Raw genomic sequence first — 19,533 nt, 5'->3', positions numbered from 1 at the left:
ATTGTAAGTCCGCAGACATACCGCTGTGCCACTAGGGGGCATGAAATTTACAAATTAATAAAAATGAATCAAAGAAAAGCTATTAAGAAATCTGCTCATTTTGCTCAATAATTAAATAATAAATTTCAGAACTCCATTCTAATTGCTTTTTATTGTATTTATTCCACAGTAGTGTTTAAAAACATATACATAAACTGATTCTTTTAAACCTTTTTTTTGAGATTTTGGTCAATGATAAAAGAAATTAATAATAAAAATGCATACCTCAAGCATTTGTTTTTGTTCTACTCTCTAAGGATTCTGATTTTAAAATCTTTCTAAAAACCTACAAAAGTGCTTTATTTTAAAATTATGAAGAGTCAAAATTACATTAATGAATTTTTATTGTTAAAAGACTGGTTAAATAAAATGTTTCTTTACAGTTTTCTCTTGAACTGATTGAATGTAAATAATTAACAAGTCTGATTCTCTTGAACTGATTGAATGTAAATAATTAACAAGTCTGAATACTTTTTCAAAGTAAAATTACACGTAATTCCAGACAAAGTAAATAATTTAAGGGTTTCAGTTCAATTTTTCTGTTTAAGGAATTTTATATGTTTTATTTTGAAATTGAACAAAAATGATAGACCAATTGCAATATGTGCCAAAGTGTTATAATTTCTAAAAAACATATATTTGTATGATAAGATGGATGTAAAAGTATATTTTTACTGCTACTGTACACTATTAGCATAGTTTGTCTACTAAAATAATTTCTCTCTGTTTCCTCTGATTTACTCCCATTCACAGTGTTCATTCGAGTGTTTATATGTCATTAGCACAAATGATTCAATAAGGATGCATTATACTAGCCTATTAGTGTTATATTTTTTAAATTTTACATTCATTTTTTAGAACATTAACTATATATATATTTTGTGAAGGTCATCACAGCTCACATGATGATGAATGGCACACAAAGATTGGATGAGTGGTAATACAGATTGGCTTAACCCTATTAGTCTTGGTACTACACATCCTTTTCTTATAATATAAAATAAACATTCAAAGTAGCATTAAGATTGCTGAAATACCTTCTATCTCAGCCATGTTGAAATCCAAGCTCAAGTTTTTGTTTCAAAAAGAAATAAACCATTACTGAATTTCTTGAAAAACTAGAGCATTCAAAAGATTCTATTCTTAACAAAGCATCTATACCACTACTTGTGATTTTCTATTTGTCCAGCAATACATGACATATTGTATCTCAAAATAGTTTATTGAAAAAGAATGAGCATTGTTGATGTAAAGAAAAATTTGTGCATGCATACTCTAATAAAGTTTCAATAAATAATTCTAGAAAAATCAAAGTGTACTCATATTACTAACAAATCTAGAAATTATATTAGTGGTGTAAATAATGTGAACCATGTTGAATTGTTTTTTCTTTGAGCAATATAACAAAAATGAGAAATACTTTGTGTATAAACTAATTACTATAAGGAAATACAATATTAACTAGTTAGAAAGTGGAACTGCTCTTGTTCTAAATGCTCACTTTTCATTGAACTGTAGTCTAGTTAAATACTTGCTGTTAAATGTTGGCTGTTTTACAGTTTGAATAGAAATGTTTCAATTTTTAAACAAAGTTTTCCTCTGATACCTCTTCTTATCCAAAGCTTCTAAGTGAGACTGTGACTGTGTATAAGTAGACCTTTTCAACAATAAGGGCACAGTTACTCATTACAATATTGGTTAGTATTCATAATAAACCTTGACAATATTTAATACATCAATCACAATTTTATTTATCTATAACATATTATATTAGGGAAATATTGACATTTGTTTACAATTTACAGACAATGCCCAATTTCCAAAAACCTCAGGGCTCAACAACTGCACAATAAAAACTTTTTAAAACTCACAGTCTACTTTCAGGCGAGTCTAAAATGAACACTACCTTTGTTCATAAATACATGAAATTAATTATGATAAATTCTAAACATTAATGCTGTTTCATGAGCAGTTACAATATACATTATATACTGTGTACACTCAACAAGCCAGCTAAAATGTGTAAAAGCCTAAAACTAAACACGAATTTTAACATTTACCTGCTTAACAACAGCTTTAATGGCAGTGCAGGCTTCTTTCTTGTAAACTTCCACAAAGTCATGTCGTCGGATTCGTAGCATCCCAAACACAACTGCCACTAGCCTTTCCTAGTAACAAAGATGTATTATATGTTCACTACAAGAAATAGTTTATAAATACAGCAGAGAATTTGCATAATATTATTAATACATCACTAACCTGAGTTAAAAAAAACATGTAAAGTGCAAAGATATATCATAAAACTAAATAAAAGTAAATAACCAAAATCACTTGTAAAAGAAACTATTTTAAAATATATGGAAAAAAAATAACTTTAATTGCACCAAGCTAATCTAAAGGACCAAATTCTCACAGTTAAATTTTTAAAGCAGAATGATTAATGTATTAAAAGCCTAAATATTAACTAAAACACAAGAATCAACAAACTTCTAACATGTATTATTATATATCATTTTTAACAAATCATTTCTGGCATATAAAATTCTATGAAGTTCCTTTACTTTTTTAACTCACTGATAGTGGAAAAAGGACCAATTTTGGCAAAAGACCATTTGAAACTTCTTCTCTTAGACAGTTTCCATGAAATCATAAACATTGAAGCAGAAGTTATTAATATGGTGACCAGTAATGGTTTTAAAAGATATGCCTTTAAAGCAGATAAAATTAGCAAAAAATATGTGAATTGGTTAATGTAGATCTTTACTAGTGAATTGCTAATTACAAAACCTTGTTCATTACAAATGTTAATGTTTGTAATTTAGAAATAAAAACATTAACAACCAAATTAGTATCATACTTACAATATCCAATACCATGATCTGGTCAGTCAAAGGTCTGTGTAACTCTGAGGAGACACAATGAGTAAACTCAGTCTGCATCATTTTATCAATCACTTTCTCCATTTCTGCTAGTTGAGAACCTAAATGTCTATCAAGATCACCAAAAAAATAAATGTTATCAATGACTAAAGTCTTTACAACATTATAATACTGAAGTTCAGTAGATGATATAACTTAAAAAAGTTCACAATATTGCAATATATAACTTCAGGACTTATATTCAAGCATCTGTTATGTTGAACAAGGCAATAAGTTTTTATACTTCTGTATTGCTATACTATGTGAGGTCCTTTTCAACTCCCGCTAATCAAAAATCATACCATGTCCAGAAAGATACACAAATGAGGGATGTTTTGGTGAGAAATGATATTAATCTAAATAGGTTTTATTTAAAATGGCATAAAGAAATAAGGTCTAGGATCAAGTTTGATCCACAGCAAATTTTTATTTTGCTCAAGTAAAATCATTATATATATATAGTGTTCTACTTTAAAGTCCAAGAAATGCACACAAGAAATTATTCTTAAAATAAAAACTTACTTTCACTAGTCAGTGCTGACTATGTCAACAGTGATATGAGAGTAAAACTTTACAGTTGTTAGAAGAAAATTCACCAAATCTGTTGCTTAACTAGAATTTACTTATTCTAACATAAAACAACTTTTTCATCTTAAAATTAAAAAAGCATGAGTTTAACTCCATATACACAGGCTCAGTCCATTGGATCTAGCCCATACTGGAGAATTCAAGACCACTATAATTCCAAACTTACTTTGTATATCTTCAAAAGATTTGGCAATCTTTCAGTAGACATTAAAAGTATGTTTTATACAAAAAATCAGATTTTCTAATAAAGTATTTATATAAAAGAATCAGCTGAGAATTTACTAAGTAAGTTTCTATGAAAGGTGAATTTCATTATAGAAATACTTTTCATTTTAAAGTTTTCATATATCACTTGCAAAACCTCTGGTTTGTTTGTTGTTAAGCAAAAAGCTACAAAGTGATATCAAAACCCAATTATTAGTGTTATAAACCTTCAGACTTACTGCTGAGACAATAGGGAGCTTTTTTAATCTCCAACACAAGTACCAAAACCCAAATTTTAATGTCATAAGTCTGCAAACTTACAATTAAGCCACTGAGAGGAATAACTTTTGGAACTTCCTAAATGAATATCAGAAGTTTTTTTTTGGTAATAGTGTATACTTTATCTGTAGACTTCTCTACACCAGAAATGCGATAGTACTTAAGGGAGTCCGCAGTAATACATCCAATTTATGAAATTACCATTTACTGAAAGAGTAACGAATAAAATAAAATGCAAAAACATTATAAAACTAATACAGTAATATAAATAAATCCCAAATCAATAATTGTAATTAACAGAAACTGAATTATGTAAATTCGTTGTGTGCCTGCCACCATTGCCCGCCAATCACAAAAAACAAGACATTTGATTTCCAGTTGGATTGAAGCATCACTACAGTGTGTATGTTAGTGTCACAATTAATAGTTATAACAATAATTACATGGTAACTACTGGTGTCAGTAACAGTGAATTATAATTTGCTTCAAGAATTTTTTGACATTTTTTAAGTTGGCCATAAAATTATGGATCAGCACTTAAATCTAGTGTAATACCAAACCACAAGCATAGTGACAGGCCTAGTGACACAAGTGGTAGCTCTATTGCATCAGGCTCAAATGTTGGAACTTTGGAGCATGAATCAAAACAGAAATAGTGTAAATATTGTTATGAATATTTAGCATTTTGGTTTACTTGCACTTGGTTAGAAAATGATCAAAAGCCTCAGTGTGTTATGTGTTATGATGTATTATCTAATGAAAGCATGAAACCATCCAAGCTTCACAAGCATCTTGAAACAAAAAATAATGAATATAGTAGCAAATCTGTGGAATATTTTTAAATTAAAGAACATGAAATGCATAGAAAACAATTATTAGAAAAAAATAGCAACTGGTTGAAAAAATGAAAAAGCTACATTTGCTTCATATGAGAAATCTCTTTAATAGCAAAGACTGGAAGTACACATACTATTGGAGAGAAACTAATTTTACCAGCTGCAAAAGTAATGTCAGGTGCAATGTATGGAAATAAAGCAGCAAAAGTAATATCAGGTGCAATGTATGGAAATAAAGCTGCCAAAGTAATGTCAGGTGCAATGTATGGAAATAAAGCTGCCAAGGTAATATCAGGTGCAATGTATGGAAATAAAGCTGCCAAAGTAATGTCAGGTGCAATGTATGGAAATAAAGCAGCAAAAGACAAAATTTGATTTCACTATCACACAACATTGTTAAATGTAGAATTGAGGAAATGACAGAGAATGTTAAAAGTTAATTAATTACAAGAGTATGCCAAAGCCAGTATTATTCTCTGCAGTTGAATGAATGTACAAACGTTGCTAATCATGCTGAATTGCTTGCATTTATTCAGTACGAATTCAGTGGAAAAATTTATGAAGATCTCATATTTTGCCACTCCTTGCCAATCAATGCTACATCTGAAGCTATATTTAACAGTCTGAACACCTTTTTTTAGCAACAAATGAAATTGTTAAGACTGTGATGCTTACAGTTATGTGGACTCAATGTTGTATACACAGAGAAACATTGGCTGCAAGAAGAATGGACAAAGTAGTAAAAGTTGTCAATTTTACAAAAGCTTGCCTACTAAACTTCCATGATGAGATGGGTAGTGAACATAAACATCTTCTCTTGCATTTAGATGTGCACTGGTTATCTCATTAGGACGTGTGCTGGTTATCTCAACAGGACGTGTGCTGGTTATCTCATTAGGATGTGTGCTGGTTATCTCATTCGGATATGTGCTGGTTATCTCATAATGATGTGTGCTGGTTATCTCATTCGGATGTGAGCTGGTTATAAAATTCTATTGTGTGCTGGTTATCTCATTTGGATGTGTGCTGGTTATCTCATAAGAATGTGTGCTGGTTATTAAATTCGAATGTGTGCTGGTTATAAAATTCTATTGTGTGCTGGTTATCTCATTAGGATGTGTGCTGGTTATCTCATTAGGATGTGTGCTGGTTATCTCATTTGGATGTGTGCTGGTTATCTCATTTGGATGTGTGCTGGTTATCTGATTAGGATGTGATGGTTGAGCATTTATTACATTTGAAATGAATTAATGTTAACTACATTCATATATAGCCCCATGTTCTTACACCAAACTAAAAAAAACTATTAACTTTTCTGTCCCCTGGTGGGACAGCGGTAAGTCTTCAGGTTTACAACACTAAAATCACGGGTTCTATCCCCCTTGGTGAACACCACAGATAGCTCAATATGGCTTTGCTATAAAAACATACACACACACACATACTAAATTTTCTATAATGCAGCATACACACAAGTGTCATATATCTTGGAGAGTGTGTTAACACTCTCTATTGAGGAATGCAATGAAAAAAATGGCTGCCACTATTGCAATAATACATAAACTCAGATAACATTGATACAACAAAGCCACCATAACGTTGATATAAAAAGCCATTTCTTGAGTTATACTCACTTCCTGTTTTGACCTGTGACCTTACAACTTCATCCCATAAGACACTTCTGTGGCCAATGACCATCAATTAATTAATAATGTGAAACAGCATGGAAGGACATTAAGAGGTGGGTTTTGAAAGTGAGTAATAGAAAGCACCCCTACTGCCACTACCTCTTCATACAAAGTCACCCTGACCATCACACAGTGTGTCTCATGCTTTAAATATATATATATATATATATATATATACACAGTGAGTTCTTAAAGCTTATACAGAACTTTTGGTTAGGTAATAATGAACACTGTAATAATATGTTATGTTATAAATAGATTGTGTGAAAGTTAGGATTTTTGCAATATTCATCAGAGCATCCACCCCCACATTTTTTTTTAGTTCATAACCCGGACAAAGGATAGGTACCTCAGCTTGTTTGTAATAAAGTAGTTTAACCCAATTTTAAATTTAGCTCTATAAAAAATCGTGACATGAACACTTTGATTCCACCTATGGACATAGAGTTAAAATAGATTTTTGAATATTTTAAGTTAACATTTTCTTACATTAAAAATGTATTTCCGGTAGGTACTGCCCTCTAAGCATTGCTAAAATTTTTTGCTAACAGTGCATCAGTCTTTTATACCCCATCAGTTTTTCTGAACATGTGCTGATCATGTGATTTCCCTCCACCAAATATATTGTACCATATCTACTAGCACAGCAAAAAATCTCAGGTAAGCACCTTACGTTGGATTATGCCAAGTACAGGCCATCAGGGCAAAAAACATCCAGTGGAAGACCTTGCATAAAATATAGGAAGAAACAAGTGCAGTCTGCCCAGTTAAAACCCAAGGGGGAAGTACCTTGGATACATAGGATTAGGTCAAGTGTGGTTCGCCCAGGCAAAAAACATCCAGGGGATGCACTTTGGGTTATGTCCAATAATGGCAAGTGTGGTCCATTTGGGAAGAAAACATCCATTGGAAATACCTTGCATAAGAAATTTTTTGATCAACAAGTGCAGTCTGCCTGGGCAAAAACATTGGGGGGAAGTGCCTTGGATACTGAATACTATTGTATAATTCATTGTTCAGTACTGTAATGATAATAACGACTAAACCTCTTTTCTCACCAAGTGAGTACAAAATGGCTAAAAAGCTTTATTTTGTTTTTCAAAACCTAGTCAGAAAACCTCCATGGTCTATCACTCCAGCAACTGGAAACAGGAAGTGGTAAGGACTCCCATGCTCCATGGTCTATCACTCCAGCAACTGGAAACAGGAAGTGGTAAGGACTCCCATGCTCCACTAGAAGAGAAGGGGAAGAATATGTGTTAGGGAGTCTGGAGGAATAACACACCAGAGACAATGCAATGGGTGTCTGTGATTCCCTATTTTGAAAAGCACAGACCCAAACTGTAGGAATCATAGGTCAGTAAAGATGGGCAGAAACTGCCATTTGCTTTACTAATGAGGTCAATGAGTGATGGTCTCTTATAAATGAAACTAATAACTTTTAGTAAAAAGAAAAATACATAGATAAACATACCACTGGACAAGCTGCCTGTGGTCATGCAGAAACACCTCATCTCAACAGTGAGCAATATAGAATTATTTGTATCTAGTGCAAATATGTATGAACCATACCTGACTAGGCAACACCTGCCACCAGGTGGGATCCTTAAATACAATATGTATCATCTCAGAAGATATAGAAAAAGTAATATGCAGAAAACAGCAGAAAGACAATACCTGTCCAGGGAATACACAGCCAAGTTGTGCAGATAATGTGGAATGAATGTATTGGGAGTTGTCCACATCCCAGCCTGAATGATCTCCTCCAAAGACTGGCAAAGGTGAACAGCTGAAGACATAGTTAGATAACAAATTTGGTGCAAAGAAACACTGTGCAGACAGTGACCTTCCATGGACAAGTCATAATACAACAATTGTATTAGTTAAGGAATCCAACCAGTGAGTGCAATAGGGGACAGATTGTGGGACACAGAGGGAATCCTTGGAATAAATAGATGGGAACAATAACATGAATGAAACAGACAAAGATTTCTATCCAGAACTGAAAGGGAGTACAGTTGGGAAATAGAAAGTAAGGAAGTAGGAGAGAAGGCCAAGCCACCTACCTGGGGAAGGAAGGCCCAATCAGGATAGAGGATAACATAAAAGGAATGGGAAGGGAGGAGGTAAACATCCATGGCAAAAATATGGGACAGAGGTAAGGGCAGGGGATGACACTCTAGTAAGGGCCAGAGCAGAAGAAATCATGTTTCAGTAGGCCAATATGGAGCAACCAGCAGGACACAACAGTCTGGATAAGGGAAAAAACTCTGGAGAGAAGGGTGATTGGCGGGTATGCATATGGGTGATGACCCCTCCAATCCTGACTGAATGCATCTACTCCCAGATTATAGAAGGAACCAGAGGCCAAAAGGAAAGAATTCTGGCATTCATGTGAGTCGCAAACACATTTATATGCAGTGTTCCCAGTTGAGAACACACCCATCTAAAATACTCCATTGTGAAAACCTGGTTAGGTCGAGATAAGCAATCAGCCACCGGATTCATAACGACGGGAACAAGACATGCTAAGATCGCCATGTAGTGGTCATGGGCCCAGTGAAGAAGATCCAGAGTCTGAAAACACAGAGATCTGGATTTGGTTTTCCCATGCTTGATGACACAGCCAACGACAGTGGAACAGTCAGAATGAATCATGCCTCCTCCCTCAGGAGCAGGAGGAAATGATACACATAGCCCTATGAACTGCCAAAAGTTCCAGGATGTTGAAAACGGAGAGTGGCCTCCCCAGAAGTCTATCGACCGGAAATATCTTGGGATTCAAGGAAAGTCCCCCACCACCACCACCAAGGAAGCATCGGTAAACAGATCAGACTCTGGACAAGGTGGAGTAATGGAAGGCCCCACCATATTCAGTTCCCTGTCGAGCCATCAAGCAAGGTTGGCCCTGATCCCAGGAGGAAGGGTAATAGGATGGTCCGAGGGCTCATTGGAGAAATTCCATTAGTCAAGAAGCATCACTGAACGGAGTGCATGTGAGCTTGACCAAGGGAATGAGAGCCTCCAAGAAAGCCCACATCCCCAAAAGTGAGAAAAGGAAATGGCAGGGCCATTGAGACTGCCCACTCTGTATCCCAATGGAATGAGATGTTGAGTTTGGTTAAGAATGGACTCCTCCAACAGGATCAGAAAATCCTACCCAATTAGCTTCTCAAAGAAGTAAGCAGGCAGGATTGTCTGATATGGCACAGGAAGAGGCAAGCATGAGCCAGTTCATGAAAAGGAGGCTGAAGACCCAACAAGTGAAAAGGATGGGCAAAAGAGCATACCACTCGACAAAACACACAGAGGCAAAGAAAGACAAGAGTGGCAGTGCCCAGAACTGGAAGACACAACCCTAGTGGACAAACCGAAGAAAAAGGCATGTCACCGGAGCAGTTGGAATATGAAGATAGGCATTCATCATGATGATTTGGTCATCCAGAGTCCCAGAGAAAAAAAAAAAGTAAGAGGTAGGACTCCATAGAGAAGTGAAGAGGCTTCAGATAAGAGTTCAACTGGGACTGGTTTCCAATCTCCTGTTTTTTCAAGGTACAACAATCAGACAGGAGTAAAACTCTGGCTGAGTGTGTACCACCTGTTCAACAGCCCCTTTCTGTAATAGGTCTTGAACAGACTAGGCAAGCCAATTGAAAGGAGTACAATCCTGAGGAGGAGGGTAGGAGATCTGGGAAGTGGAGTGGGGGAGCAGAACTGAAGGTAGAAGCCTTCAGACAGAACCCATAAAACCCATGGAACTGTCGTGAAGTGTAGCTGAAAAGACACATAAGTTAAACATACTTAGTGAAAGTACTCATTACTAATGAACTAACAAAACCTAGAAATGTGTAGAGTCAACAAAGTACACAAAAATAACAAACTTGCAAAACTATGAAATTCGACCTGAAACTTAAAACAATATGTAACATATAAAGTACAAAACTATGAAATTCGACCTAAAACTTGAAACAATAAGCAACATATAAAGTACAAAACCACTAAAGGAACTGAGAAGATAAAAGACATGTAAATATCGAATTATAAGTCCACTCCAAGAACTGATAAGACAAAGAACACAAAAGTAAAACCTACACTGAGAAACATGAGAATGAAAAGGCACTCAGTTAACAATAACAAAATCTGACTCAAATTTAATCCCCAATTAGATGTGACTAGTAGTAAAGAAAAAGGAACTTACAAACTAACTACTTATAAATTTCTACTTACAATAGGTTTCAAACATTGAAAGTAAAATACAAAATCAAAGTAAACTTAAAACAGCAACTCTCTCAAGTAGGAAAATTTTTATGTTTGGGCACATATAGAAACTAATTAGTTTAACTGGCTAATAAATTTCAAATCTAGCATTAGGCCTATGGAAGATAAAACTGTGTAATAGTGAAATTAAGCTACCAATAATCTTACTTCAATAACAATTATTTGATGAAATATTTTACAGGGACTTAAATTGGGAACAAAATTAATCAGGTCATTACTATTATAACAATTACAAAAAGGATAGAGAAAATATATATGAGGGTGAAGCATAAATTTCAAAAATTAAAAGCATGGATGCTTATAAATGGCTAAGGTGTGTATTTTTATAAAACTTATACACTTACTTCATGATGTCAGCATTATCTTAAAAAATTTAAACAAGCACTAGAAAAAAAAAGATTTAAATAAAGTATGAAACCTTCAATCTTAAATGTTCCATGTACAAACTACAAAACTTTTGGTAAAAACAGAAAATTCAGACACAGAAAACCTGTATTAGTAACTTACATGCAAGCATTTTTGAAAAGAAAGAAACTTGTTATAGTTTCTTTTGGTTTTATTATTAGTTAAGTATAAAGAAGTATTACATCTTATACAGAATAATATATGTATAAATACAGAATATGAAGAAACTACAAGATGATTCACAACACAGATTCATTAAAAACTTGGACACACACTGAGTAATCAGGCTGGTTCATAAAACCCCAAGTACAGGAAAACCAGTTTAAAAGAAACTGCTTTATTCTTCAAAATCAATTTAAAATGGGACATCTTCTGGCAATCATTTCCTAGCTATTTGCCTTTTTATTATTTTATATAAAATTATGTGTTAAAATAATGTATATACATACACATATATGTGTACTTTTCTATTTATCTGTCATTATTTTACTGATTTTTTTCAAAGAAGGCTACTTATAATGATTACACATAACACACTCGTATCATATATTAAACTACCTTAATATACATACTCCTTCATCACTGCTGTTCTCATTATTACCTAAAACAGTGAATACCAGCCAGTTCTTCTATTAAAACTTTCTGGGTTGTATAGATAAGATCAATTGCACCAACAAAGTCAGAAGTCGATAGCAGCAGTTGTATGGTTGGTTGAGTTTGGTGGACCGTGGCCATCACTTTGGCCTGTAAGTAAAAAATATACATCAAAAACATGTAACTACATATACTTAGTATATATATAATTTATCTTACTGCCACAAACATGCACAAATATTTGGAATAATCATCAAATATACATTGTAGTCCGTTTTTAATAGTTCAAGCAGAAATGGAATTTGGTTGATGATTTCCTATACTGTGATAAGCATTAACAAAATAATTTTTTTTGTAAAGCATATTGGAATACTTTAGGTTAGACTGGGATAGATAAAGTTACACTGGGTAGGTTAGGTTATAGTAATTGATACCTACACACTGTAATCTGATCTCCGCAAAAAACAAGAAGTTTGTGACAATAATCAGAAGGACAAGTGTAGTAATTTATAACAGTTGTTAAATGTAAGAGAAAAGACATGATGTTAAAATAAAATACTTTATTACTACAGGATAGAAAGAAAGTGGTTGACTGTGCTAATGCTAGGACTACTGTGGGATACCATAATAAAAATTTTGAAATATACAACAGTTAAACTGTATTTCAATAGAGAATCTAAATACGAGATAAAAGTATTTAACAAACAAAAAGAATGATAAAATTAAATTTTAATGGCAACAAGGTTAAACAATGCACAATCAGACAATGAACAGTGACAGGAGTTAACAGCAAGTTCTGGCTCTATCCAATCAAAAGCAAACTGCTCTCCTCAGACGTCAAAAGGTACCAGATGAGAAAGCACCATAACTGAATTCACATTTCAATTTTTTCTGTAGCTGACTAATCAGAAAATGAAGAGTGGAATTTGAAAATATCTCAGCTCCACCCTGACAATTCCAAGGTGTCCCCCTATACACAAGATTGAGGTAGGACGCAATGAAACTATCCCACCAAACAATAGATAAGTAACACTTGGCCAACAAATCTTCAGGCTGAATTTTGCAAACTATCTCAACCAGATTTTACTATGTTTCAAGCCAGAATTTGGAAAAGTTAATAAATTTTGTAGATAGGAAATATATATATATATATATATATATACTGTAGCAGAGAAAAATTATGCTTTTTCTCAGAATAGTTAGTCTATTTGTTTAAAGTAAAACTACAAGTAAAAAAATAGTCCATGATGTCTTATATAAGTATTGGAAAAGTAGTTTACTCCTAATAACGAGACAGTAATGTTTGTGATTTTCACTTACATCCACAAAAGGAAACCAGAATTAAGAAAATTTGTCAAACTATCCCTAAGCAACATCATATAGTTTAAAAATGTCTCTTCCAAATTAAAGTCGCATAGCTTCTTCAATTATGAATATATATGTATATATAATGCCTATGCAAGTGAATGTCTAAACATTTGCAAAAAACACATGTAACCATACATTTCTTCCCTTTCCCACTTCTTCATTAATTCTTTGTGAATACATTTCCATTTCTGATTTTGATTCTATGACACAAACTTAAGTCACTTTTCTCCTGGAATCCTAACACTCTTCCATCAATATTCCTTCTGGAAAAACTATAGCTTGTAACAAAACATTCACTTTCAGGTTTGGTAACTGGCACACTGAGATATTTTCATTACACATCATGATATTGTTTAAACACAATATCTTCAATTGTTCTATCCTTAGATGTAATGCTCCTTCTATCATACAGATTATATACCAGATACAGAGATGCACATGAACAACTAGCTTCAACTTTTTCTTAAAAGGAACTCTGCATTAGTCATTCCTGAAGATGTCTAGATGAACAACAGTTGCTGTATATACAGAAACTAAAGATACTACATTATTTTCTTTTATGAGGAATGAAAGCACTCCATCATTGTTTAAAACTAGATTGATGATAAACAGCTTCCAACATCTGATGCTAACTCACATTAGGAAATCAGCAAACAACAAAACTTTTGGATCATCATCCTGGAAAGCCCAACAAAAATAATGGGATGAAAGTATAAAAATATTGGTGATGACACCTATAAGCATCAAGTGGAAATTGTGTTACAGAGCAACTGGGATAAATACAGTTACCTCATATTTGATAAGCAGTTTTCTGCTTAAGGAAATATGGAACCACACCAGCTTTTCTTAATAGGGAGTGGGATACGAGACATATAATAGGGCTAAATTTAAAACTAGATTAATGGACATCATTAGACTGGGGAGAACAACATTTCAGGCGCTGGCCTCTCTGCCCCCTTAGCACTGTCTTTGAGTGCTTTACCAATAAAGTAGTGATTCTGAATTGTTAGTCTTATGTGCAAGTCTTTAACAGTATTAATGAATTAATTTATCTATGTATTTCTGAACAAGGGTCCTAGCTGATATTATTTTTTGAAAGTTCCTTCTGTCTCTTCTTTATTATACTTTTAAGTCTTCTCATGTTCAGTTCTAATGGACTTATATTCATTTACTTGCATTTATTAAAGTATGCTAATATATGAACTTGTTGATGGACTAATTTATAAAGGGAGTTGTAATTTCAACAAGATCAAAAGTGAAAATAAACATTTTATTTCAGCCATTTTGGATCATACAAAATCAATTGTCAGAGGTTTTCTATGAAAACAATTAAACTGCAAGTTTAGTGTAACAAAATAAAACAGTAAAATTGTCAATTCTGAAGGCATTGCCATCAAATTTTCAATACATATTTCAAATGGCATGAATATGCACATTTACTTTTTAGAAGTCAAAACTGTGTACATTAAAGTGGTTCAATTACACACTGTACTTTCCAGAGCTATGCCTTGATTGACAAAGATTGCTGCCATATTTTTGCACTTTTACAGTGATATCCCTGATTTCACATAAGGCTGTTTGTTTTATTCTATTTTGGGAGAGTTTTGGATTATTTTTTACAAGAAAACATAAACTAATACTTTTCTTGTTCTCTGTGATGAAATAAACTTCTAATTTGTTTCTTACTTTATTTCTTTAGTATTTTAGGCTCTACTGCATTTAACTATTATACTATGTAATGTAATCAGCCATATGGTTGGTTGAGTCTGTTATTTCCTTTGTTTTTGTATGACTCACTTGAGTGTACAAGTTCATCAATGCACTTGTGTCATTGCATATTGTCCTGCACACAGCTGTGTACACCATTATTAATTTTTTTTACAATAAGGCAAATGAAAGTTAGCATATGTGATAACTTTACCTTCATTTTCTGAAGACGACACATTCCTTCAACTTTCAAAGATATGGAACAATCTTTTAAATATTTTGTCTACTTTGTGATGCCCTAATTATTAGGAGGCTTACATCAATTCTAATTACTTTAAAAACATGTGCCATCAATCTAACAAGCAGTGTTGTTTTCCTTATTTTACACTTTACCATCACCATGGTTTATCCACTGGTCCTCTATATATATATATAGACACTTGTAGATACAAGAGAGAGAAAAACAAACCAAAAACAAAAGAAGTAAAGGAATAGGAGTGAATAAAGAGAACTGGATAATTAAAACAGTTTCAATTGTAAATAACTGGCAATGTGATTAAGAGTAAATCTATATTTGTTGATTAGAAATTATTCTTTGATTAAAACTTCTATATCAAATTAGTTAAATTTATAAATTCTCCAAAGTAATATAGTGGTCAGACTTCTGTTTTGGTTAGAAATAGTGGATGTTACAGATTACATCATGAATATTTTTTTTTTTTGTTAGAGACACCTAACTGTTCATGAGCATGACTAACAAGATGTTATTTGGTCTTGCCAGTGCATATGGCAGTTTCTCTTTGCATTGTAATAAGTTATTGAACTCTGTCCATACAGCTGAGTTAAAGTGAGCATGAAAAATTGTTTAATTCCATTCAAAATCTAATTTAAAAACTTTTTTTAGAGCATAGCCACACTGAGCTATCTGCTGTGTCCACCGCAGGGAATCGAATCTTGGATTTTGCATTGTAAATCCTTAGACTTACTGCTGTCATACCAGAAGACGAATAGTTAGAAAAATAGATAAAGTGTAGTAGTTTTAAAACCTTATATTCTAGTGCCAGACACATTTTTTGTGTTCTAAAATGCCAGTTTGAAAGCTACATGAATTATTTTTTAGACAAACATCATAGAGAAAAAAGTATGGTTACTAAACCACAGCATCTGAGAGCAAAAGTCCTCAATAAAGAAATGTTAAATTTCTTGTTTTTATGTACCTTTCTTATTTATTGTATATTTTAACAAAAATAACTAAAATATCAAAATTAGATATTTCTTATGTTAGTTAGAAAAATTTAAATAAAATTATATGAGATCAGCTGATTGGAAGGTGAGCTTGTAGATGTGAAAAGGCTAGAACTGAGGCTGTTAGGATAAATAATTGTAATTGTCTGTTATAATGTGTTGTTAGTTATTTGATTTCATATTTTCAACTTTTCATTTTACCATACATTGATGATTTTGTTAGTTAGTGTTAGGGTAGGGAAACAGAAATATAGTTTTACTGGTAAAACTTTTGATATCCACGTAAGAGTTTAAGGAGTTGTGCAAATGGAATATAATAGCCATAAGATGAAAAGAAGTATTTTTATTCTTATCATGAAAACCCCTATTCACTCACACAGAGTCAGTAAAGGCTTCACATGCAAATCTTTAGTAGAAATGCTTCAATAAAAAAAATCAGCACACTTATGACCTTTAGAAAAAGCTTGCCAAACTTCATGATGACACACTTAGTAAATTCAAAATTATAGTATGTATAGTTTCATACTTCCAAAGTGATTCAAACTGACCCACTTCATAAAGAGTTAACCTGAAGGTAGGTTTGAAAATTATTCTAACTTTAAAGTGAGTACCGCAATTGTGTTTTAGCTTGGATAAATCTAGCTGGAGTTGTAGGCTCTATTTACGAAGGTAAGGAATACACATACTACAAGGAGATTTGGAAACATTGGATAGTTTGTTTTTAGGAATGGACTTGGTATTTAAGAAGTTACATTTGAGTTTTTCTACAAAGATCTGGGATTATCAGTTTTGTTTCAAAATGTTGTGCAAGAAAGTTATTTCAGTTTAGAAAGTAGAGTAATGTGAGCAAATTCAGTAGCTTTTATAATGAAGGCATGAAATAAGATTTCTAACTTTATAAAATCTGACACAGAATTATTATTAAAAAAAACATCACTATTCATCTCTTAGTTACACTGCCAACTCCTATAAACTAAAACTGCTTTAAAATGTTCATTTTTTTTTATTCATCCCTATTCCCATGCTTCTTTTAAGTTTGCTTCCTCTCTCCCTATTGCATGTAGAGTGGAGTGAATAACTCAATCAATCAACATAATAGATTACCTATGAGTATCAATTACATTGATTTGTGTCATAAAACCATTAATTAATTGGAATTATGATTAAGTCAGTCAATGGTACAAAAATAAAAATCTAATCAAAATTAGTGTTTATTAGATTATTACTACTTTTCAATTACTCCAACTATCCCAAATAATTGAAATACTGCCAATATGATTTCTCATTATTATTATCAGTTTGATTAATTCAATTTCATTCATCATCGAGCCAGCATGGCTCAGTGATCAGGAAGGTTGCCTCAGTTTCAATTCTCACTGCCACCAACCATGCTTTCCCTTTCAGCTGTATAGGTGTTACATTTGTTTTTGTTTTTGAATTATGTGGTTTATTTTATGTTGCAAATAGTATTATTAAAATTTATTGCTTACATAAAGTTTGGAAAATTGGGATTTATTTTATCTTATAGATAACTAGCTGAAGTACCCATTCCCTGGATGGAAATTATTTATGGAAATTCAAAATCAATGAAACATTATCTTAGGACATGAAAAGTTGCTTCCCTTATATCTGATTGTAAAAAACACAAAAATGCCTAAAAAAACTGCAAAATGCAAAACTGAAAATTTGTATGCATCTCCCCATGGACCCAATGAACCTCCATGCAAAATTTGGTGAAGATACATCTACAGGGGGCAAAGTAGTGGTAAAAAATGAAAAACATCCAAGCAAAATACAAAACCGAAAATTTGTATGTAACTCCCCATGGACCCAATGAACCCCCATATGAAATTTGATGAAGATCCATCCACACAAGGTGAGATAGTGGTAAAAAACTGCAAAAATGCCCATAAAAACTGCAAAACTCAAAACTTGTAAGCCTCTCTCCATGAACCCAATGAACCTTCATACCAAATTTGGTGAAGTTCCATCTACAGGGGGCAAAGTAGTGGTAAAAATGCCCATCAAATCCAGAAAACTGAAAATTTGTATGTATCCCTGCATGAACCTAATAAACGTCCATACCAATTTTGGTGAAGATCCATCCACACCCTTCGAAGTAGCTACATGAACAGAGAACAGACAGTACTATTATATTTATATAGATATTAACATATTAAAAGTATATAATTGTATATACAAATACACAAATCAAGAAGTAGTTTTCTTTCACAACAAGTTAGAGTCTAGATGTTCAAAACTCCTGTACATTACTATGAAACAAAAAAATTAACTTATTACAATTCTTATAACATGAATTTAGTTTAACTAATTTGAAAAATTATTTTCTTAATTTGCATTTTGGTAGTTTGGATAAAAAAATGCATAACCGACTATGTATGGTGTTATATTAATGATAATTCTATAAAGACCTATTAAACACTGGATTTAGTATGGTAGACATAAATTAACTATAAATACAAATTTCCTGCTGTATTTTAATTGAAAGTCTATTTGAGTAACTGTGTACAGAAATAAGGACTTCTGCCTCTAACCAACAGGCCTTGGAGGAAATTGTCTAGTTTGTTTGTTAATAAGCACAAAGTTACAATAATGAGCTATCTGTGTTCTGCCCACTGTAGGTATTGAGAGATAATATGTGCCACCATAAGGCCAATGAAGAATTATTGCATGTTTTAAAACAAACAAAATGACAATTGTGTGGTCATCTAAGTATTAGTGAGTCATAAAATAGTAAATGTACAGATTATCTTACAAAAAAAAATCCAAAATTTTTCACAAAAATCTTTTTTTTTACAAAATACACAAATTGTATCCACCAGATGTCTATCATATAAAACAAAGAGAAGTTAGAAAGTTCATAAAAAACAACAATTAGAAACATTAATCTCATGAAAGGTAATTGAGTTTTTGCATGTAATAAATCGATGAGCCTAACAATTGATTAGCAAATTTCATTAGTTGCCTAGCTCTAATTGTATGTGCATACACATATTAAATTATATTTTTATTTGTTATATTAAACCTACAACTTAATTGTTTCTACAGAAAACCACCAAAGATAGGTCATATATAATTTGAAATAAAATGTTTATTTTCCTTATAATTTTGATCTTGTTGAATTTACATGTTAAGATAGTTTATAAAATTTGACCTTATTAAGTTTAGAATATTTCACTATTTGTTTAAATAATACTTCTCTGAATATTATGAAGACCTCTGTAGAATGAAATTTCATAGTAACTGACACCTAGTTTTATATATAAACTTTAGAAAAAACCCAAACAATTTAATTTATGATACTTAAATCTGCAAATTCAGATTATTAAAATAGAGCAATACCAAATTTTGTTTGTAGACAAT

At 32.5% G+C, this 19,533-nt stretch overlaps 1 protein-coding gene across 4 annotated transcripts in view; it reads right to left on the bottom strand.

Moving 5' to 3' along the window:
* LOC106457786 (vacuolar protein sorting-associated protein 54-like) overlaps positions 1-19,533 on the bottom strand; it is a 111,145-nt gene that overhangs the window by 45,288 nt on the left and 46,324 nt on the right. For all 4 annotated transcript variants that reach the window (XM_022383830.1, XM_022383829.1, XM_022383828.1 and 1 more), the window contains exons 9-11: positions 11,837-11,979; positions 2,901-3,027; positions 2,100-2,207 (exon numbers count right to left, since the gene is read on the bottom strand). In XM_022383830.1, the coding sequence (XP_022239538.1) occupies positions 2,100-2,207; positions 2,901-3,027; positions 11,837-11,979 (378 nt within the window). The remainder of the gene's footprint in view (positions 1-2,099; positions 2,208-2,900; positions 3,028-11,836; positions 11,980-19,533) is intronic.

Source organism: Limulus polyphemus, unplaced genomic scaffold, assembly GCF_000517525.1.
Source record: "Limulus polyphemus unplaced genomic scaffold, Limulus_polyphemus-2.1.2 Scaffold373, whole genome shotgun sequence".
NCBI classification, from domain to species: Eukaryota; Metazoa; Arthropoda; class Merostomata; order Xiphosura; family Limulidae; genus Limulus; species Limulus polyphemus.
Note: the sequence above shows the minus strand (reverse complement) of the source record. Positions and strands in the feature narration are given on the sequence as shown.